This window comes from Idiotropiscis lumnitzeri, chromosome 4 (genome assembly GCF_059441095.1).
Source record: "Idiotropiscis lumnitzeri isolate Australia: NSW breed Sydney's pygmy pipehorse chromosome 4, RoL_Ilum_1.0, whole genome shotgun sequence".
Lineage (NCBI taxonomy): Eukaryota > Metazoa > Chordata > Actinopteri > Syngnathiformes > Syngnathidae > Idiotropiscis > Idiotropiscis lumnitzeri.
The window spans coordinates 11,688,595-11,712,206 of record NC_142394.1 but is presented as its reverse complement, the minus strand read 5'-3'; the positions used below and the strand labels follow the sequence as shown (position 1 = coordinate 11,712,206).

The window sequence follows — 23,612 nt, the reverse complement described above, 5'->3', positions numbered from 1 at the left end:
ATTTTGGTCTTCTATCATTTTTGGTATTGATAGGTTAACAAACTCTCATTTTCCCCCAAAGGCTTTTGCAATCTCTTTTTATGTTGTTGTTTTTAGTCTGTGATGCATTGAAACATCCCAAACTTCATATTGATATTTCCTGAAATGTATCCGTTTCATTTGTCTTAAGTAACAAGTAGCTGGACAACAACTGGCCAGTTAGCTCCCATGAGTCAATTGTCCAAATGCTTTTGAGCCCCTGAAAATTGACGTATTTACCATTTTCTAAAATGCTAAGAGGTATATTTTTTTAAACCTCCTAAAATAAAACTGGACGTGTACAATTCAATCACATTTTTCGGAAACCTATGTGGTGATACGTGAATACGAAACTCTTAAACTCGTGTCTATGTCCAAACACAACCGGACTTAACTTTTAAGGCCTCTGATTTCAGGACCACGGAGAGCGACACTAATCCATCTGTTCTCCCACTTGAATGCCTCACTTGTCTTTTGCTATTCTGCCAATTTCTTTGCATTTTATCATTTCTTTGACAATCTAGAATTTGCACGATCATGATTATGCACAAGATCTGAAAAACTGAGAGTGGGTGGGTGATTGGGGGCCATCCAGAAGAAACCTGACTCTTCCCTTGATCTTAGAGTATTGTAATATAACATATTTCATCTGTTCTTTTGACGAACCATTTTTTGTAGTGACTTGGATTTAATTGCTGTACAACTGCAGTCCCACTTTTGGTCTCTAAGTGCCGCTGTAGGTCAATGTGTGGATATTGGGGGAGGTGGTGGGGGTCTGAGAGTCTGCATATTTTTTAGTCCGTGTCATTTCGTCTAGTGCGAAAACGCCTCGACATATCCTCTCCACGTTTACCCAGACAACGTGTTCCATTTAATTTGTGGATAGATTTGAAGAGACACGATGTGGAGTTCATTGTTTTTCTTTTGGAAGGTATTCTTTTTCTGCCTGTATGTAGCGGATTTGGTCGACGCTCATGTCCGTTATTCCATACCCGAGGAGATGGCTATTGGATCTATTGTTGGGAATATCGTGCAGGATCTCGGTTTGGATAAAAAGAGAGTGAAATCCGGGCGGGCCAGAATATTTACAGAGGACAGTAGTGAGTACATTGCTCTCAATTTGGATAAAGGAACGCTTGAAATTAAGCAGAGAATAGACCGAGAGGAGAGGTGCGGCCAAGTGTCTCCTTGCTCGCTGCATTTCCAAATTATCTTAAACAACCCCATGGAACTCCATCATGTCGATGTAGAAATTATTGACATAAATGATAACGCCCCCGTATTTTCTAAGAAGGAAATGAATTTTGAAATAAGCGAATCTGCTGTTAAGGGCGCTCGTTTTTCACTCGACAGTGCCAAAGACCCAGACGTAGGCTCGAATACATTACATACGTATAAACTTAGCCCGACAGACCATTTCAAATTAAATATACTCTCTCGTCCTGATGGCACCAAATATGCAGAAATGATACTTGATGCTTTATTAGACAGAGAATTTCAAGAGGCGCATAAATTGACTTTAACTGCATATGATGGCGGTGACCCCCCTAAATCAAGCGCAGTAAAAATTAACGTCATTGTTTTGGATGCAAATGACAATGCACCAGTGTTCAGCCAGTCTCGTTACAGGGTAACTGTACCTGAAAACACGCAAAGGGGATCGATTGTTTTGCAAGTTAGTGCCACCGATGGAGATAGAGGTGCAAACGGGGAGGTAGTGTATTCATTCTCACAGAACAGCGACGTGGCCTCGTCTGTGTTTAATATCCACGGTAATACGGGCAAAATCTCCGTGATGGGTGAGCTAAATTACGAAAAAGACAAACAGTATGAAATAGACGTCGAGGCAACAGATAAAGGGGGGCTGAGGGACACATGTAAGGTGTTAATCGAAGTGGGTGATTTAAATGACAATGCGCCCGTCATAAGCATCCTTTCACTCTCCAATCCAATACCAGAGGATTCACTTCTTGAAACAACAATAGCTATGCTTAATATAAAAGACTTAGACTCTGGTAAGAATGGCAAAGTGAAGTGTTTCATCACCCCGGGTTTGCCCTTCAAAATAAAATCATCCTCACTTAATTTCTATAGCTTGGTATCCGATGACATTTTAGACCGAGAAACAGTGCCGGAATATAACATAACAATAACAGCAATAGACGAGGGGACCCCAACTCGCTCTACAAACAAGACCATTAATTTGAAATTATCAGACGTAAACGATCACGCCCCTGTGTTTCAACTTGGATCTTATTCAGCCTGCGCTACTGAAAATAACACTCCAGGAGTACCGCTTCTTGCCCTTATAGCCAATGATGAAGACGCAGGGAACAATGCGCGTATTTCCTATTTCCTTGAAGACGTCAAACTCAACGGGATGCCAGCTTCTGCCTTTTTTACGGTGAATGCAGAAAGTGGGGAGATAATGGCTGTGCGCTCATTCGACTACGAGCAAACTAAAGAGTTCCACATCCGCGTCAGAGCGCAGGATGGCGGCTCCCCTCCTCTCAGCAGCAACGTAAGCGTGCGTATTGTGATCCAGGACCAGAACGACAACGGTCCTCAGGTGCTGTACCCGGTGCAGACGGGCGGCTCGCTGCTGGCCGAAATGGTGCCTCGTTCTGCAGATGTGGGCTATCTGGTAACTAAAGTGGTGGCGGTGGATGTGGACTCTGGCCAGAACGCCTGGCTCTCCTATAAAGTGCACAAAGCCACGGACCGGGCGCTGTTTGAAGTGGGCCTCCACAACGGAGAAATAAGAACTGTCCGCCAAGTGACTGATAAAGATGCTGTCAAACAAAGACTGACTGTTGTCGTGGAGGACAACGGGAAGCCCTCTCGTTCAGCTACAGTCATTGTTAACGTGGCGGTGGCCGACAGCTTCCCTCAAGTGCTGTCAGAGTTCACTGACTTTAGCATGCACGACAAGGAGTACAATGACAAGCTGACTTTTTACTTGGTCTTGGCGCTGGCTGTGGTCTCCTTCCTCTTCATCACCTGTTTGCTGCTTATCATATCAGTCAAAATCTACAGGTGGCGTCAAGAGCGCCTGCTTTGCAAATCAAACGGCACACTTCCGGTTATTCCTTATTACCCGCCCTTTTACGCTGACGTTGACGGCTCCGGTACGCTGAAGCAGGCGTTTGGCTATGACGTATGCGAAACTACCGATTCCAGGAAAAGCGACCTGATGTTTTCTCGCCAAATAAGTCCAAATACTCTGAGTGGCGACCATAACAGGACAGTTCAGAGATCCAAAACAGATACAGAAACTTTGGTGGCCGAGGTGAGAATCGATCATTCGTTTCTCCTGTTGAGATGTTGTTTACTAACCATTGCCAACCATATAAAACATAATTTATGGTGTACTTCATGCTCATTTAGTGTTAGACATTGTTTTTAGCAGTGGGTCGTGTCAGTGGCTGTGTCGGTCATGGCGTGGTTGTGTTGACTTAATTGGTATTTTATTTTTATTATTATTTTTTTACACAATCTCGGCATAGTGACCATCTTGCAAACTTGCTCTTGCAAAAGCTCAGTAATATATATACTTTTACCTTTCATCACAAAATAATTGTGTTCTAATTCTCATGTGACTAGATAAAATGTAATTGTATGCTGCTAATGGTGTCCAACTATTATGCTTCTTCTCAAAGCCAAATATTTTTTGTTTTAAACATAAAATATAATATAACATGTTCTCATTATAAGATCTCAAAAGTCGACACGATACTATATTAAGAATGGCCTTATTTATTTAACTCTAGTGTTGCTAATTTGCTGCATTACATCCATATACTAGTGCTTGCTATGTCATTGCTCTGCTCATTATTATGCGCAATGAAAGTTATCACAACTTATTTAATTTAATCAATTATTAATACTTACAAGGTGTGTATTCTTAGTGGCTGAATAAATACTTGCAAACAGGTGTCTCGAATGGCTCAGTCATCTGATAGTAAAAGAGGAATAAGAACACCTACGATATGCTAAATGCACATAAGATACAGTATGTGTTCAGATACAATATATATACAATAGATAAAATAAGATGCTCAAAGGTTTTTCAAGTGTCAATTGTGCATTTTATTGTACTATCAGTATTTTAAAGTAACAACTGTCTGTTATGTATTTTTACATAGTTTTATCCATCCACCTTTAGGTAGATTCATTTATTTCTCCTATTTGCAATTATTTCAGAGGTATCCTGGCATGTGTTGATCTGCGAATGTGCATGAGATGTGTTTTCCTATGAGAGATTATCGTCATCAGAGTTGAAATCAATACAAACTCACCAATGACACGGGTTTTTCATCCCGGCTAAACCTTGCCAGTGATGCCTCTCACACAGAAACACACAGGCATACAGTGCACTACTTTTCCAGTGACCTATTTCACAGGCATGCATGATGCAGCCACACATGGGGACAAAAGAACAGGAATAGACACAGCTAATGGCAGTTTAGAATGCAAATTGTTTTGCAATAATGTTGCTTTAACATGTGGTTGAGTCGAAAAGATTCAGTGCTGAATCTCTAGTGACAGAGAGGGCGAAAGCAGTGTGATGAAAATGAGAACAGAGGCAAGCAGCGGGGGAGGGGATGAGGCGCGTGGTCCAGCATCCCTGTGCAGCGTTTTGTGCTTGTGATGCACGGCAGCCATTTTGCTACGCTGCCATCTATGTGTGCTGAAATGAGAAAATGTGTTGCGTGCATGGCAACAGTTATATTAGGTTCCGTGCTCTGTGATTGGCAGAGACTCTGTGAGATATTTAAAATGGTGGAAAAGAAACACAAAGGGATAGGATAGAGGGAGAGAGGTTATGTAAGAAAAAGTGGGTGGCTGTCTAAAGTAGAGCAGAGACTGAGTGTGTCTCAGAGTGGGTGGAAGTGGGCTAACTGATCATTGAATGGCAGCTATTAGCCTTCAAAGCTGCAGCCGTGTTGTGGAGTTGGTCAGTAACACTTGTACTTAGACTCTGTGTCACTGGGGAAATGATGCTCAAAGTGTAGGCGTGGTGCAATGTTGACAAAATCTGCCCTAATATTGTATGGGGGGTGAGGGAGGGGGCTGTCACCCCCTAGCACTCATGTGTTGGTAGGCCATTTGACTATATATACATTTTTCACAATTTTATCTCTTATAAGGCTGCAAATATATTAATGATGTTCATGTGCTTCCAGTTGCCTTAATTGCATTCAGGGTGCCTTTCTGCGCTGTTTTGGATGTCTTTCCGCAGAACTAATTGCCAATGAGGAAATAAAGTTGAAGTTGAAAAAGTTAGTAGTGACAACTTCACATTCTAATGTAATCCAATACAGGAACTTTGTGGTTATAACAACTCTGCTTTGGAAGGATTATAATTATTCATCTCATCTGTGCGACAGTCATCTGGTTGTTTTCATAATACAGAATGTGTATAATTTAATTGACTCAATTAAAACTCAGAACAGGCGCCACGTAGACGACTGGTTAGCATGTTGGCATTACAGTGCAGAGGTCTTGGGTTAGATTCCGGTTCCGGCCTTCCTGTGTGGAGTTTGCATGTTCTCCCTGGGCCTGCGTGGGTTTCCTCCGGGTTCTCCGGTTTCCTCCCACATTCCAAAAACATGCACGGCAGGTTAATTGAAAACTCCAAATTGTCCCTTGGTTTCATTGTGAGCGCGGATAGTTGTTCGTCTGTGTGCCATGCGATTCGCTGGCAGCCAGTTCAGGATGTACCCCGCCTATTGCCCGAAGATAGCTGGGATAGGCTCCAGCACCCCCGCGACCCTGGTGAGGAGAAGCGGTACAGATAATGGATGGATAAAACCCAGTACAAATTCGTAAAGGAAGTTAGTTCATGTCTTGCATTTTATGAATATTAAGACCAGTGAGCATGCAGTCCATACATGTATATTTCTTAGTGGTTTGCTGTCATACCTTTCTGTGATTTTTTTTTAGGAGTATTTAGTGCATGTATACCCTTCCTTTTCAAGGATAATTAACTATTTTTATTTTAGAAAATATGATTTTTTTTTTTTTTTACATTATATACTTTTGGAAGAAAGTTTTTTTTAAAGCTTGATGTTCAGAACTTTAGGAAAGTCCACAAACCTCTTTCGCTTCATGATTTTAACCCCATATTCCTCAAAACAGACTGCGAAACTATAGAGTAATATGCATAAACAACCAGAGCACAGTACTTGGTGCTGATTTGAGTTTGTTTATTGTCTGCTCAAGCTTCATGACATAAGGCTCATTATTATACTGCATTTGTGTGCTGGCATGCGTGATTCATGTTGTGCGTATGCCTGCTTCTGTTTTAAGAACTTGGCGTAAAGTATTTTGCTCTGCCTGCAAGATAACTGTGCATAATCAGTATAAAATTAATATATAACAATGCTTAATTTGCAATAGAGTAAGACCCCCACTATTATTGGGATGGTGAGTGTATGCTGTACATTTCCAACTTGTTAAAGTGTGCGTGCTTGTAGTTTTCATCTACTGCTGAATGTCTGCACAGGATTACATTCAAGATTAGCCATGCAGGGCAGTGTAAAGTGGGACAATAGCCAAGTTGCGTTCAGAACACCAATGTGCACACAGACACTTCTATGCTCAATCTAATTCTATTACTGTAATCTGTCTAAGTCACACATTTGGATTATTTGGTTCTGCTTTGTTATTACAGTTGTGCTGTACTCTCAATGGAAAGAAACAAATTATTATGATATGATGGTAATGGTATTGTGTGTTACCACATTTTAGTCATCTTCAGCATAACGTGCCAAATATGACGAAGCTCGTGTCATTGAGAATTTTAAATAACACTTTAGTGATTGTATTCTTTTGCTTGCGCTCGTTCCTATAATGTCAAAGATGGCCAGTGTGTCATCACCATTCTTGTTTTGCAAAGTCTTCCTCCCTTCCTCTTTTGCTCCTGATCTGCTTGTCTGCAGCCACCCCTCCCCCACTCCAGCTGCATCACTCTGCAGCAAAGAGAAGGGGAGAGAAAGGGAGTGAAAGATGCTCAGTGAGACATCCTTTTTGTTGATGAAATCAAACGAATCACCATATGGGGACAATTCATGCTTCGTGTCGGTCACTGTCTTATATGAGCATCACTTTTACTTTCTAATGTTTAATTTCCTTCTTTTGTCTTGAAGGACACTCTTTCATTTTACATATTTGTACATATTCTTTTCCATCAGATCATCACAATTCATTCCTTCTGATTTCCTTTTCCACATCATTCCTTCCCCTTTTCTTCTTTGCCACGATTGATGGCACGTATAGGAAACAGGGTGGGATGCAAGAGGCTGGATGTATTACCATGGCAACAAGCTGACTCACTGGCAGGGTTTTACCATTTCGAGTGATAGGGGTGAGCAACAGTGGCAGCCCTTGTGTGTGTGTGTAGGCGGTCTAGATGAAGAAGACAGCAAGCACCCCTGTTTTGGGCAGGGAGGTGCAGCATGCTCACACCAGTAGGGGGTGGCTGATACCCATGATGAAGAGGACGAGGAAGAGGATGGAAGGGGGAGGGTGATCATGGCTCCTTTTTTTTCAGATTTATTGTGATTGATGCTGTAGTTGCCCTATTTGGCTTGTTTGTCCTAGTTCCAACAAACCTCCGTGATCACGTTGGCTGGAGATATTTATGTTGCAAACGGTCCCCTTCCCAAAATAGATTCCCTGCTCCATTTAGTTTTTCTTTTCTGGATGCACTATTTTCTGGGTACAAACTGCGTGATAGTCTAATTTCCCTAAATGAGCTGCATTGTTTTGTTGTTGATTTTGCTCCCATGCACAAAGGCATTGACGTGTGCAGTCTCATTAATAAAACATTTGCTACTGGCCATCGCCTCCAGGCCCTCTGCTGGGGGTTTCTTGGAAGTGACTTTGTGAGTCACCGTTGCAATAACAACGTTGATGCTTTTTTCTTGGAACATGTCTGAATGCAGATTTTTTTTTTATGTATTCACTTTTGTGTTTTCAATGTAGGCGTTACATTTCTAGGCTTCTACTCAATATTAGTTCTATTATTTCATTCGTTTCTTCCTCCTAAAAAAACGACATGTAATGTTTGTATGTCAATGAGCTTGCTATTTTTTATTTTGACTCTTTTTTATCACTCAAAGAGATTATAATATATATATATATATTTGTATATATATATGTGTGTGTATATATATATACATATACATATACGTATATATATATGTGTGTATATATATATATATATATATATACATATTGATATATATATAGATATATATGTATGTATATATATATATATATATATATATATATATATATGTATGTATAGTATATAATTTATTGTATTGTTTTATTAGTTTTCAGTTGAATACAGTGTCGTTGTTCATTTTTATTTTCTCTAACCTTTGCCATGTGATTTTTAACACAATGGCTGCAAATATTTGAATTGTGCTGTTGTCATTCAATCAAATATCGATACAAATGGAAACACATTACGGAGCCCATATATATCAAAGTATTGAAATTCACAAGACACCATTTGAAAACAAAACTAACTTCATGCAGAACACACAAATGATGACACACTTTTGTGTGAGTCACAAGGTAAGTATGTTTGTTGGTTAAGCACGCCAAGGTCAGAGTTAGCGTTTTAACACCAGTCTAACCAGTGTCCCTTCCTTCTTGCCTTTTTTTCTCTTCCATGTCTCCTCTTGTGTACTTCTGTCCATCCTTGCGTCCCTCACTCCCGTTCAACCATCTCTTGACAAATAAGGTAAGAAAGTCTTTCTCTATATTCATCACACACAAGAAACAAAAAGCAAATTGTTGACTAATCTGCCACTACTCGAATTAATTGAACACAAGTATATTAGTTCTGAATTTCCACTTTGGCTGACACATCTGTTCACATACCGCACAAATGTTCCAATGCACTAAAACAGAACAATGAGCTATTTTTTATGTCTTGGTCAAACTGTGATGAAATGCAACTGAAACTACAATACACTGTGCATGTTCAAAAAGGTTCTCTTTGTATTAACCAGTCAGATATTGTGAAACAAGATATTGACTCAATCATTGTGAGAGGCTAAAGCAGTAAAATATAACTTGCAGGATTCACATCAGAGGTCACTGACCATTTTGAAACTGACAGCTACTTTTGGGGTACTCATTAATGTGATAGCCTACCAGTTTGATACACACTATTGAAATAATGGTATTATTTAATAATAAATAAATGTGCTTTAATACCTTTAACTACATTTATTATGTAACTATTAACAATTATATTCATTTATGTGAAGACATTGGTCATGTTAGTGATATCTCACAGTATTTAGGAACCAGATAAGAATCCATATGCAACACTTAATTTCTATGCCAGTGTTTACATTTTCAAATGATTACTTTTGCAACATACTTGAAAAAAAATGACATTGTCCTATCACTGGTGAGCTTGTTTTAGAACAGACCCACGGGCTACTCGTGTAGTCCTTGGAGGCTCCCTGGTGCTCATGGGTGCCACGTTGGTGACCCCTGATTTACGTTATAAATGAATAGCAAGGTTCATACATACTGGACTGTAGATGCAATGACTGTGCAGCACATCCTCTCAAAATCTAAATCATGACCGGCAATACTAATTTCAATTTTTACAGCATATTCTTCTCTCAGTTAGTGCTTCTGTTTTCCAGTGAGTATGTTTCAATTTTCATCTAAGCTGGTATTGCATTAAGTTCACACCTCCTCTTCTTTTTCCCTTCCTGTGTGGGGCGACCATGTTGAACATGAACGTGTGTCTAAAATGAACAAATCTTTATGTATACCTGCAAAATGAAATCCAAAACAAGAGCTGTATTAGTGTCTGTCTTTAGAAAGACGCTCAGTAATGTTTCACTCTGAGAGCTAGCGACAATATTCATACAACAGCATTTTAGTGGTTGTAGTTTGCATTGTAAGACACTCAATAATGCTGCCCTAGTTGTCTTCAAAGAGCGTGTAAAAATATTAACCTATTACTTATGGTTTACTGTGAACTACTGCAACAATAATGCTAAAGTTGAAGGTTTTTTTTTTCAACTAGTTTTGCCTATCTTTCATTAAATACAATTTGATTGTACAGAAGATGTGGCCTGTGAGTGTTAACTTCTTGATTTTCACCTGATAGCTATGAATGTTTCCCTTCTTAATATTTGAAAAGGAAATAATGTGTGGGTAAAACGGCTGTAGCAATAAAGCTACACGTTAAAAAGAAGTTACCAGCAAAAATAGTGGCAGCTCCTGGAGCATCTTGATATTTGTCATGTTTATTGAGCGTGGGTTGCAGATGCAGCAGTTGGCCGCCTGTGTGGCGCTGTCCACCCGCGTGGTGCTGAAAGCAGCTCCCTGACTGGATCTCGACATCTCCCTCTGTCGCCCACATTGCTGTGCAGCAGACGAAAATAATTGAAGTGATGTCAAGATGGTGGACGTTGTCTATACCAAATGAGAAATGTTTTATTATTTAACATAACATACGGCTTCATTTTTCATCTTGATATCAGTGACAGTTCAAGAAGTCACTGTCAGGATCTGTTTACTTGTTTACATTTTGCACATTATATTTTAATATCTGGGAGACAAGTTTTTGTGTGAGTGTGTGTGTGTGTGTATTTATATTATATTATATATATATATATATATATATATATATATATATATATATATATATATATATATATATATATTTAGATTTATATTTAGATTTATATTTTCACCGTTTGAGCTCCCCCTCCCCTTTCTTTTGGTTTGATCCACAGAGCTCCATCCGCGTATTTGATGTGGTCGCGTGGCAGGCATTTTCATTTGAAGCAGTCAGGATTAGATGGCGTGCAAAAACTGCACCTGCTCTCTCTAGCCACTGGAAGGCGATGATCAGCCTTGTGAGCTGGAGAGGACGCGTGTGCTCTAAATAGAATTGAATGGGTGTGGAAGTAGATTGGCATTGGGGGAAATGGTTCAATTAAATTGATCTATTATATAATGTTTAAATTTGTATTTTACAGTGTGTTTATATAATTACATAATTGAAACGAAAAAAAAGGACTGTATTACTAAATGTGTGTTTTTATTCTTTCAATAATCCATATAAATAGATTTTTTCTGAGTATTTCGTTTTATTGCTCAGTTTTATGAAAATTAAGCACTGTAATATTAAACTAGTATATGTTTTTAATCAATATTTGAAATATTTTTAAAATTCTAAAATTTTACTTTAACTTGAGTTGACTCGTATCAATTTATGTAAATAACAATACACCCTTTTGCATTTTGTGCAAATATGAATGGCCTTTCAATAGACATTAAAGCCATGCTGTTGCATTCGTTGTGATCAGGTAACATTTTAGTTGAGTGGCGTGATGAAGAGCCGGTGTTGTGTAACGTCATTTTCCACGTTTAACTGGTATTTTATTCCATATTTTATTCCAATATTATTGACGTTTTGAAACAGGCCATGCGCGTAATTTTAAATTACTATTTTGGTTTTTCCCCAATATTGAATAAAAACGAATACATTTCCCTCGATGGTTTTTATTTGTATTTTATTACGAATGAAATTGAATTGAATTGTGAATAAAATTAAAGACGTTATGTTACGTTGTTGTGCATCAACTGCTATAATGAAAAATATGCACTACATTGCAGGGTGTGTTGTACCAATATTAATGGCCTAAAAAGTGTACGTTAAAATGCACGATGTCGTTGAATAGGTGTTGTGGGATATCATATTTGAGTGTCATGAAGGGCGAATTTTGTGTGACGTCATATACCACGTTTAAATATTTTAATATAATATGTAACGCAATATTAATATTGGCATATAATTCCATTGGATGAAAGAATACACTGTAGTGTTAAATTATTTCACTTTTGAAAATGTAGTTTGAAAGACGGATTTCCTACCGTTGTTTTATATTTATACAACATTATACTTACAATGCTAATAAAAGTAAAGACACTCTATATGTAATTAAAAATATGCATTACTGCATTTGTTATATTAAGATGCATGATGTTGAATTGGTGGTGTTAGTTAATATTTCATTAGAGTAGTAAAATGCTGTTATGAAGGGCATATGTCGTGCGACCTCATATACTGCTTTTTAATATTATAAATACAGTAATACCTACATACATGTAATAAAATTAAGCACTTTGATATTAAATTAGTATTTATTTTTTATACGTTTTAGATTTGTATTGTGTAATTAGTTAATAAAATGCACATATATGCACGAAGTTGCCCTGCTACTGCTGTAAATAAAAACATGCAAAATTTGTTTTTTTTACATATTAATTGGCCTTTAATTACACATTAAACTATATGTTATCGTGTATAAGTATCGTAATAATAATAGGGGGGTGTTGTCTGACGTCTTTGTATCATTGAAGCCTTACTGATTGGCTCGAACGTGTGCTCAGTGCCCACCAATGACAGTGAGAGGTGTACAAAGAGATCTAGTCGCTTGGCAGCTTCAGCGCACTTGCCTGCACACTGTCGAGCTGCATGGGGGAGGGCTTTTATGCATACAAAGCATGACTATCTCTTTAATCACTGATAAATGCGAGGACGATTTTTCGCTGGATTACAGACTTTCTGTTTTAGCATCTTCGGTAGAGGCTTACTCTGGATATATTGCATTTCATGGGAATAATGTGGCAAAAATTGCCTGCGTGGCAGTTGCTTTGGTGGTGGCATCATTTCTCCCTTTTGTGGAGTACAATAGACGGACAGACCCGCTACAGCATCCCGGAGGAGTTAAAACGGGGCTCGGTGGTGGGAAATCTTGCAAAGGATTTGGGTTTGGTCGTTTCTGAATTGCATCGTCGGAAACTGCGGATAACGTCGGAGACTGGTAAGCAGTTTTTCAATGTAGACCTCGGAAAGGGAGACCTGCTGGTGACTGATCGAATAGACAGAGAAGAGCTGTGCGGACAAAGAGCGGCATGTCAGTTGCCTTTGGAGCTGGTTATAGACAACCCCTTGCAGCTGCATAGGGTTGAGATTGAAATATTGGACACGAATGATAACTCGCCTAGTTTTCTTACAAAGGAAAAAATATTGAAAATAGCAGAGCTCGTTAATCCAGGTGCACGTTTTCCTTTAGAAAGTGCACAAGACCCTGACGTCGGCACTAATTCTGTCCGCTCCTATGTTATCAGCAAAAATGAGAATTTTAAATTAGCTGTCAAAAGTCACAAGGATGGACGAAAAATCCCTGAACTGCTGCTTGAAAAACCTCTCGATCGAGAAAAGCTGCCTGTCCATCATCTCATCCTCACGGCTGTGGATGGTGGCGACCCGGTCCGTTCGGGGACGTCCGAAATTACAATAACAGTCCTTGACAATAATGACAATGCGCCCCAGTTTGAGAGGCAGCTTTATGAGGCCAATGTCAGCGAGAAGGCGAGTCCGGGCGCGCAAATTTTACAAGTGAAAGCGACAGATGCAGATGAAGGACTAAACGGTGAAATTGAATATAGTTTTGCTGAGCAAACGTCAGAAGATATTTTATTATTATTTAATATTGAAGCTGCAACTGGAGATATTACAGTGAAAGGAGATTTAGACCATGAAACGAGTTATTTACATAGGTTTGACATTACAGCAAAAGACAAAGGCAATCCAAAAATGGAGGGGCACAGTGGCGTCGAAATAAAAATAATTGACATTAATGACAATGCTCCTGAAATAATCGTGACGTCCCTAACGAGCCCGGTGCCGGAAGATTCAGCCACGGGAACAGTTATTGCTCTTATAAGTACAAGAGATCCCGATTCAAAAGACAATGGCAAGGTTACTTTGCAGTTGTCCTCTGAATCTATTTTTAAATTAAGTCCGTCTGTCTCTAACCACTACTCATTAGTGACAAACGGCCCGCTTGATCGTGAAAGAAATGACCAATATACTGTTGAAATTAGTGCGACTGATTATGGAAAGCCACCACTGTCGAGTGCAAAAACAATTGTAGTTAAACTATTGGATGTAAACGACAACCCGCCAGTTTTCTCGCAGCCCCATTATACTATTTATGTAAAGGAAAATAGCGCGCCAGGCCATATTTTATATTCGGTCTCCGCAAGTGACCCGGATACCGGTGAAAACGCTAAAGTGTCTTACTCTATCGTGGACTCTAAAGTGCACGGCGTGTCCGTGTCCTCTTATGTTTACGTGAACTCGGAGAACGGCAGCATCTACAGCATGCACTCGTTTGACTACGAGAAAGTCAAAGTGTTTCAAGTTCAGGTTGAGGCAAAGGACCAGGGCTCTCCGTCCCTCAGCAGCAACGCCACCGTCCACGTTTTCATCCAGGACCAAAACGACAACGCCCCCGCTGTCATATACCCCTCCCCCCACGCCGCCTCCCACCTGAGGGTGCCCCGCTCGGCCAAGGCGGGCCACCTGCTCACCAAGGTGACGGCCGTGGACGCCGACTCGGGCCACAACGCGTGGATCTCGTACAAAGTGGCGGAGGCCACGGACGCCTCTCTGTTCATGCTCAATTTGTACACGGGGGAGGTGAGGACCAAACGTGCCGTGTCCGAGCACGACGACTCCTCTCAGAGGCTGATCGTAGAGGTCAAGGACGACGGGGAACCGGTCCAGTCGGCCACCGTCACGCTGTCCATCATGCTGGAGGACGGCGTGAGCGAGCCTATTTTGGAGCTGAGACACAAGGCGTCCGAGGCCGGCAAGAAAGGCGGCAGAATCACACTTTATTTGATTGTGTCTCTGGCCTCGGTGTCCGTGCTGTCTCTGGTCACTTTGCTCATCTTGGCCGTCAAATGCATGAGGAGCAGCACGAGCGGCGCTACTTGCTGCGTCAGACGGACACACTGTGATGGGGACAAGAAGCCCAACAGAAATCTGCACATTCAGCTCAACACAGATGGACCAATCAAGTACGTGGAGGTACTGGGAGGAGACGTCATGTCTCAGAGTCACTCGTTCAGGTCGTGCATGTCTCCCATGTCGGAGTACAGTGATTTCACTTTGGTCAAGCCCAGCAGCACCACTGACTTTAAAGAGGTCATCAGTGTCCTGGATGCTTCTTTGCCTGACAGCACTTGGACCTTTGAGAGCCAGCAGGTGAGCGCTACTTTTGTTTGCACTCAAGGAAAACGTGGGCCACTTCACCTACTTGCTTATATATATATATATATATATATATATATATATATATATATATATATATATATATATTATAAGTGGCTGTTTGTTTTAGAAACAAATGTGTATTCAAAATTATGGGAATTTGTTGATATAATTGGTGAAAAGGGAAGTTTTCGTTTTGTTTATAACACATTCAATTTCGTAGAGTACGTTTTACTCTAAAAAAGACTGTATTTGGTCACATTGAAAAGGGTAGAGTTTGAGAGCAAAATATTCATCGTAAAATTCTGAAATTTATTTCTGCGATTTTTACGATACAGTAATCTCAAATTTTACTGTTTACAATGACCAAATATAGTATCTTTTTTTTAGTAAAATGCACTCTATAAAATTTACTGTGTAGTTAAGTTGTTGTGCTTATATTTTGTGAAGTATATCACCTGTAATGGGTTGATGTTTTTTCCGAATATATTCATATAATATTTTAGTGAAAATCCACCCTTATGGGATTGTGAAAGTAATACCATCATTAAAAAAAGATTAAACCAAGACTTTGTGAAATATGCCCTCATATTAACGAAATGTTTGATATTTCAATATAAACAGTTTGACTCACTACTAAATATTAGACCCCAGAGCAAATACAAAAGCATTACATTATTTATTCGTATTTAGCATTTTCGAAATGCACAATTTCCGTCCACTCCCACAAATTCTAGTATTCACCCCCCCCCCCCCCCCCGCCACCCCAAATGCTGGGGTTTTATATTAGGAATAATCGTTTAAAAATAATAATAATAACGCAATTTCACCCAATTAAAAAAAAAATACCGGAATACGCAGGGTTATAAATTAAAATGTTTGTCAAACCAAAATGTAACATTTTTTTAAACTTGATAGCATTTTGATTGTCACAGAAAGTAGGCATAATGTATCAATTCAATGTAATCAAAACGGCTAAATATCATTTCATTAATTTAGTTCGTGCTTATTCTGGATCGTATATAATGTTTCGCTCATGCACTTATTTTCAGATTCTGGATAAAACGCACTCATAGTCGGTAAAGCCATTTCGACTCAAAGTGATTTGTGGTCAGTGGTTTGAGATGGATGTGTGCTCGTTCATGTTCAAACACATTGTAGTTATTTTAGAGTGGCATGTTTACAACTAAATACGAAGCTCTCACACGACGTGCCTGCATGGATGGAAAAGGAGAGAAAGCCTTGCTCTCATTGGTTGAAAGGATCTGCTGCTGTGGTCCAATAGGATTTCGAAGTTTACAAAGCAATCTTGTCCCCGCCCCAATGCAGCTTCGTCTTGCATGGAGCTCAAACAGAAAGGAGAGAGAGTGAGAGCGAGTGTCTGCGCGCGTGTGTGCGCTATGAGCTTATTTTTTTATTTTAATTCATTTGCAATAACATAAAGCCATGCTTTGCTGTTGTGGACCATGTTATAGTGGATTCTTATTTGAAATGGTGACCGCCGGCAGTCCCTTTTATGCAACATTAACGGGAATATTTGCGTCGTAACGGAGCAAGGATGACAAAGACAATAGGATGTCGAGACTGGCGATGGCAGGCTCTTTTGTGGCATTTTCTCTTGTGGACTACAGTGGATGCGCAGACTCGTTACAGCATCCCAGAGGAGCTCAAAAAGGGTTCCGTGGTGGGAAATTTGGCCAAAGATCTGTCTTTGGGACTGTCCGAGATATTTGAGCGCAAGCTGCGTGTCGCCTCTGAGGCTGGTAAGCAATATTTCAGCGTGGATGCGGGGAAGGGCGAGCTGCTGGTCAACGACAGAATAGACAGAGAGGCTTTGTGCGGACAAAGCGTTAGCTGCGTGCTCCCTCTGCAGGTCGTCATCGAGGATCCCTTACAGCTTTTCCGCGTGGAAGTAGAAATACAGGACATAAATGATAACGCACCCCTGTTCCCATCGAATGACGTCATAGTTGAGATAGCAGAATCAACGGTAGTAGGGGTTCGTTTTCCGGTGGAAAATGCTGTTGATCCAGATGTTGGCGTTAATTCGCTCAAGTCGTACACTCTGAGTAAAGACGAATGTTTTAATATTAGACTCAAGGAGGTTGCTGGTGGGAGGAAAGTCCCCGAGTTGGTTTTAGTGAAAACGTTAGACAGAGAGAAAAAGTCTGTTCATCAGCTTTTACTCACAGCTTTGGATGGAGGAAATCCTGTGAGAACAGGGACATCACAAATAACAATAAGGATTCTTGACAATAATGATAATGTTCCTGCTTTTGAGAAAACATTATATAAGGTGTCTGTTCCTGAAAATCTTGAAAGAGGTGCCAAAATTGTGCAAACAAAAGCAACAGACATGGATGAGGGACAAAATGGAGAAGTAGAATATTTTTTTGGTGCTCACACACCAGAGAGCATCCTCGCCGTGTTTGCAGTTGATAATATGACTGGCACAATACTTTTAAAACGAATATTAGATTTTGAGACGGCTGCAAATTATGAAATCGACATAACTGCAAAGGATAAAGGTAATCCTAGAATGGAGGGTCATTGCATTGTCCAAGTTGAGATTCTAGATGTAAATGACAATGCTCCAGAAATAATACTCACCTCTAATTCCAAGCCAGTTCCTGAGAATTCTCCAAATGGTACTGTGGTAGCTTTGCTCAGTGCTAGAGACCCAGACACTGGTGACAATGGGAAAGTAAAATTACATATTTCCCCAAAATATCCATTTGCCCTTAAACCATCTTTTTCGAATAATTACGCGTTGGTCACCAGGGGTGCTTTAGACCGAGAGAGTGTGTCTGAGTATAACATTGAGATAACAGTCACTGATGCAGGCTCTCCTCCTCTCTCTAGTAAGAAAATGATATTTGTCAGCGTCACTGACGTTAATGACAACCCTCCTGTATTCTCCCAGAGCTCGTATAATGTTTATTTGAAAGAGAACGGAGTAGCAGGCTCTATATTGTATTCGGTGTCTGCAAGTGACCCGGATGCTGGTGAAAACGCCAAAGTCTCTTACTCTATCGTGGACTCAAAAGTGCACGGCGTGTCCGCTTCCTCTTACGTTTACGTGAACTCGGAGAACGGCAGCATCTACAGCATGCACTCGTTTGACTACGAGAAAGTCAAAGTGTTTCAAGTTCAGGTTGAGGCAAAGGACCAGGGCTCTCCGTCCCTCCGCAGCAACGCCACCGTCCACGTTTTCATCCAGGACCAAAACGACAACGCCCCCGCTGTCATATACCCCTCCCCCCACGCCGCCTCCCACCTGAGGGTGCCCCGCTCGGCCAAGGCGGGCCACCTGCTCACCAAGGTGACGGCCGTGGACGCCGACTCGGGCCACAACGCGTGGATCTCGTACAAAGTGGCGGAGGCCACGGACGCCTCTCTGTTCACGCTCAATTTGTACACGGGGGAGGTGAGGACCAAACGCGCCGTGTCCGAACACGACGACTCCTCTCAGAGGCTGATCGTAGAGGTCAAGGACGATGGGGAACCGGTCCAGTCGGCCACCGTCACGCTGTCCATCCTGCTTGAGGACGCCGTGAGCGAGCCTATGTTGGAGCTGAGACACAAGGCGTCCGAGGCCGGCAAGAAAGGCGGCAGAATCACGCTTTATTTGATCGTGTCTCTGGCCTCCGTATCCGTGCTGTCTCTGGTCACTTTGCTCATCTTGGCCGTCAAATGCATGAGGAGCAGCACGAGCGGCGCTACTTGCTGCGTCAGACGGACACACTGTGATGGGGACAAGAAGCCCAACAGAAATCTGCACATTCAGCTCAACACAGATGGACCAATCAAGTACGTGGAGGTACTGGGAGGAGACGTCATGTCTCAGAGTCACTCGTTCAGGTCGTGCATGTCTCCCATGTCGGAGTACAGTGATTTCACTTTGGTCAAGCCCAGCAGCACCACTGACTTTAAAGAGGTCATCAGTGTCCTGGATGCTTCTTTGCCTGACAGCACCTGGACCTTTGAGAGCCAGCAGGTGAGCGCTACTTTTGTTTGCTCTCAAGGACAACTTGCTGCACTCCACCTACTTGCCATTTACACATTTTTCCATGTTTTTGTTAAACTAGCAGTGATGCATTTTCATTTACGACAATCAATTGTTTCAGTAACTCATCACTTGTAATGGCTATACTGCTCCAATCACATTTTGGGGTTTGAGTAGTCGTAAACTGCTCCGCACTTTTCTTGTTTATGGGAACAATTCAGCAATGTTACAATGAAGTTGAAATCCTCCAATAACGGATTTTTTACCATCCATTTCCTTTCAATTCGATACAGCTGCCGAGATGAATTTCCAACGTCTTCACAGGTCTCAAGTTCTTTTAGCTATATTTTGGCACTTACTTGTGTGTATCAAGCTACTGTTGGAATTACAGCACAAATTTGTTTTTGAACAGAGAAAATTCCGGTTCTACCCCCGACACTAGTTGAATAGTATGATTTAATTAACTTCTTCTAATCACGCATGCACACAATTTCATTGTTGTTATTTGTAGAAAAGTCAGGATGATTAGTCACTTTGCTCACATCACAGTGGCAGCGATACTTTAGTTTCCGAGGATTTTTTTAACATTTCTCCTCAAATTTAGATTGATTCTGATTCATGTCTTGCAACCCCTTTCCTCGGGAATGCAGGCTCACCTAAAACTAAATTTATATACATTCTGTAATGCTCATAAAATGACTTTGTTGTTGTTGTTGTTAACCTAAGTACACGCTGAATTCCCCAGACAGAAATAATTCAACAGAGTCATAACAGATGCTTTGAGATGAAAAAAAATGCAGTGTTAAAATTAAAATGCGATTTTCAAAAATAAATAAAATACATTAATGTCCTTACAAATGCATAAATGTATGCTGTTTAAATTGCACGAAAGCTTCGGGTGAGCTAAAACTGCAGCTTTTTTGTTTTTAGTGTACCATTACTCTGATAGCCTAGTTTTGATGTAATATGGTTTGAAGGCAGCAAATGTATCGGCGTAAGTAATACTCCTCTCAAATATTATTCAGCACCCTAACAAGTGGACAGTGACGCTGTAATACTGCAACGTTTTAGAAAAAAAAAAGCATTTTTTTTCTCTTTGTGCTGCTGAATTACATTCTGTCTGATATTTGTGCCGTTGAATTTTTTTTAACATTTAGGATATTGATAATTATTTGTGTTGTATATAAAGTGACCAAATTTATAAAATACATAAAAAGTAAAAAAAAAAAATAGATACATTAGCCCCTAAACTCTGTACTGCCAAATGATTGCACAGATGCTGTGACTTTAAGATTGAATGAGGATCAACTTCCATCTGATTGGCTGGTGCAAGTGCAAGCCGTGAACCAATAGAATTGAAAACCGTACAACGCAATCTCGTCCCTGCCCCCGCGCAGTTTTCATCTCACACGCAGAATGCACTGAGCTGCGGCACGGACAGAAAGGAATCAGCTCGTATTTTTTTGTTTTTAACACTGAAACGAATTTTATTCAATATTTTTGCGCAGATGGCTTGAGCTGTTTGTTGTGGAAATATACCCATTTGTATGGATGGAGCAATTGACGTGAAAGGGATGTTGATGAGGGCGTTTGCGTCGTAACGGAGCAAGGATGACAAAGACAATAGGATGTCGAGACTGGCGATGGCAGACTTTTTTGTGGCATTTTCTTTTGTGGACTACAGTGGATGCTCAGACTCGTTACAGCATCCCAGAGGAGCTCAAACAAGGTTCTGTGGTGGGAAATTTGGCCAAAGATCTGTCTTTGGGACTGTCTGAGATATTTGAGCGCAAGCTGCGGGTCGCCTCTGAGGCTGGTAAGCAATATTTAAGCGTGGATGCGGGGAAGGGCGAGCTGCTGGTCAACGACAGAATAGACAGAGAGGCTTTGTGCGGACAAAGCGCAAGCTGCGTGCTCCCTCTGCAGGTCGTCGCAGAAAATCCCTTACAATTGCATCGAATCGAAGTGGAAATCAGAGACATTAACGACAATTTTCCTCGTTTCCCCACTCAAGAAATTAACCTTAAAATACCAGAATCCGTCGCAGTGGGTACACGTTTTCCTTTGGAGAGTGCAGAGGACGCCGATGTGGGAGGCAATTCTCTGAAAACATACACTTTAAGTAAAAATGATTATTTTTCTTTGAAATTCAAGGAAGCAAAAAATGGTAAAACGGTCCCTGAGCTGACGTTAGATAAATCTTTGGACAGGGAGAAAATGTCCACTCATCAATTGCTTTTAACAGCATTAGATGGGGGAAACCCTGTAAAATCTGGTACATGTAAAATTATAATTAATGTGCTTGATAATAATGACAATGTTCCTATATTTGAGGAAAAAGAGTATTCCGTCTCTTTAAAGGAAAACAGCACAAAAGGAACATTTGTACTGAAAGTAAAAGCTACAGATGCGGATGACGGTTTTAACAGTGAAATTAAATATTATTTTGCGTCACGCACTCCAGAAGCTGTTTTATCAGCATTTGAAATTAATGAACAAACTGGAGAAATTTTTTTAAAGGGCGAGTTGAATTATGAGGCTTTTGAATCTTATCTGATTGACATAACTGCAAAAGACAAAGGTGTACCTGAAATGGAAGGTCACTGTCAGCTACAATTAGATATAGAAGACATAAATGATAATGCTCCAGAAATTATTCTGACTTCTAAACCCAGTCCTGTCCGTGAAAATGCTCCACGTGGCACAGTGGTGGCTTTGATTAATGTCAAAGACATAGACTCCGGTAATAATAGCAAAGTTACACTGCAGCTACCTAAAGACTCCCCTTTTGTTCTGAAACCGTCTTTTTCTAATAATTACGCGCTGGTCACCAATGGTGCGCTAGACCGAGAGAACATGTCTGCATACAATATTGAGATAACAGCTACCGATGCAGGCTCTCCTTCTCTCTCTACTAAGAAAATTATATCTGTCAGTGTCACTGACGTTAATGACAATCCTCCAGTTTTCTCTCAGCGCTCGTATAATGTTTATTTGAAAGAGAACGGAGTAGCAGGCTCTATATTGTACTCGGTGTCTGCAAGTGACCCGGATGCTGGTGAAAACGCCAAAATGTCTTACTCTATCGTGGACTCAAAAGTGCATGGCGTGTCCGTGTCGTCTTACGTTTACGTGAACTCGGAGAACGGCAGCATTTACAGCATGCACTCGTTTGACTACGAGAAAGTCAAAGTGTTTCAAGTTCAGGTTGAGGCAAAGGACCAGGGCTCTCCGTCCCTCAGCAGCAACGCCACCGTGCACGTTTTCATCCAGGACCAAAACGACAACGCCCCCGCTGTCATATACCCCTCCCCCCACGCCGCCTCCCACCTGAGGGTTCCCCGCTCGGCTAAGGCGGGCCACCTGCTCACCAAGGTGACGGCCGTGGATGCCGACTCGGGCCACAATGCGTGGATCTCGTACAAAGTGGCGGAGGCCACGGACGCCTCTCTGTTCACCCTCAATTTGTACACGGGGGAGGTGAGGACCAAACGTGCCGTGTCCGAGCACGATGACTCCTCTCAGAGGCTGATCGTAGAGGTCAAGGACGATGGGGAACCGGTCCAGTCGGCCACCGTTACGCTGTCCATCCTGCTGGAGGACGCCGTGAGCGAGCCCGTGTTGGAGCTGAGACATAAGGCGTCCGAGGCCGGCAAAAAAGGCGGCAGAATCACGCTTTATTTGATCGTGTCTCTGGCCTCGGTGTCCGTGCTGTCTCTGGTCACTTTGCTCATCTTGGCCGTCAAATGCATGAGGAGCAGCACGAGCGGCGCAACTTGCTGCATCAGACGGACACACTGTGATGGGGACAAGAAGCCCAACAGAAATCTGCACATTCAGCTCAACACCGATGGACCAATCAAGTACGTGGAGGTTCTGGGAGGAGACGTCATGTCTCAGAGTCACTCGTTCAGGTCTTGCATGTCTCCCATGTCGGAGTACAGTGATTTCACTTTGGTCAAGCCCAGCAGCACCACTGACTTTAAAGAGGTCATCAGTGTCCTGGATGCTTCTTTGCCTGACAGCACCTGGACCTTTGAGAGCCAGCAGGTGAGCGCTACTTATGTTTGCACTCAACGACAACTTGCTGTTCTCCACCTAAGTGCCTTTTACACTTTTTCATGTGTTCAGTCCTTTCTTGCCCTGGTTATTTGATCATATCTCAGTGCTCGGGAGTTGCTCTCTTTACGTGTTCTCATAACATAGTTTTTTAATACTTTATACTTTGATTGTGGCATCACACCAGTGTGACACAGTCCAGTGCTTACAGTGAAGCAGTTCAGCACCATGACATTGTGGACAGTGACTGTTGGAGGCACACCAACATAAACATAAGTCAGAGAGTAGTAGTACGTGTTCAATAATAATATTTGTTAGTTACTTGCATCATAATATAAAATATAATTTGATAGGATCACCTGTCGACTTCCTTTAGCAAACTGGTGATGTGTCACATTGCTATAAACT

General features: G+C 41.2%; 3 protein-coding genes and 1 pseudogene across 46 annotated transcripts in view; all 4 read left to right on the top strand.

The window, feature by feature from the left end:
* The window catches only part of LOC148338123 (protocadherin gamma-A11-like), a 244,584-nt gene that overhangs the window by 185,047 nt on the left and 35,925 nt on the right, over nucleotides 1-23,612 (top strand). The window lies entirely within an intron of this gene.
* LOC148338128 (protocadherin gamma-A12-like) lies at nucleotides 801-10,496 on the top strand. Its single transcript, XM_088293044.1, has 2 exons — nucleotides 801-3,307; nucleotides 10,331-10,496. Exons 1-2 carry the CDS (start codon nucleotides 920-922, stop codon nucleotides 10,391-10,393), a joined length of 2,451 nt encoding a protein of 816 aa, XP_088149170.1. The 5' UTR covers nucleotides 801-919; the 3' UTR covers nucleotides 10,394-10,496.
* Nucleotides 12,544-16,215, top strand: LOC148338127 (protocadherin gamma-C5 pseudogene; annotated as a pseudogene).
* On the top strand, nucleotides 16,480-23,300 carry LOC148338126 (protocadherin beta-16-like). The gene is made up of 6 exons (XM_088292492.1): nucleotides 16,480-19,211; nucleotides 20,543-20,600; nucleotides 20,830-20,961; nucleotides 21,853-21,981; nucleotides 22,111-23,195; nucleotides 23,277-23,300. The coding sequence occupies exons 1-6, from the start codon at nucleotides 16,698-16,700 to the stop codon at nucleotides 23,298-23,300; spliced, it is 3,942 nt and encodes a 1,313-aa protein (XP_088148618.1). The 5' UTR covers nucleotides 16,480-16,697.

What these genes read in the sequence shown, in the direction of transcription:
- LOC148338126 (XM_088292492.1), top strand. Translation starts at nt 16,698, where the DNA reads ATGACAAAGACAATAGGATGTCGAGACTGGCGATGGCAGGCTCTTTTG. An exon ending in TTACGCGCTGGTCACCAATG is followed by an intron (nt 21,982 to 22,110) that starts GTGCGCTAGACC and finishes ACAATCCTCCAG; the next exon opens with TTTTCTCTCAGCGCTCGTAT. An exon ending in GGACCTTTGAGAGCCAGCAG is followed by an intron (nt 23,196 to 23,276) that starts GTGAGCGCTACT and finishes TCATGTGTTCAG; the next exon opens with TCCTTTCTTGCCCTGGTTAT.
- LOC148338128 (XM_088293044.1), top strand. Translation starts at nt 920, where the DNA reads ATGTGGAGTTCATTGTTTTTCTTTTGGAAGGTATTCTTTTTCTGCCTG. An exon ending in CAGAAACTTTGGTGGCCGAG is followed by an intron (nt 3,308 to 10,330) that starts GTGAGAATCGAT and finishes CGTGGGTTGCAG; the next exon opens with ATGCAGCAGTTGGCCGCCTG.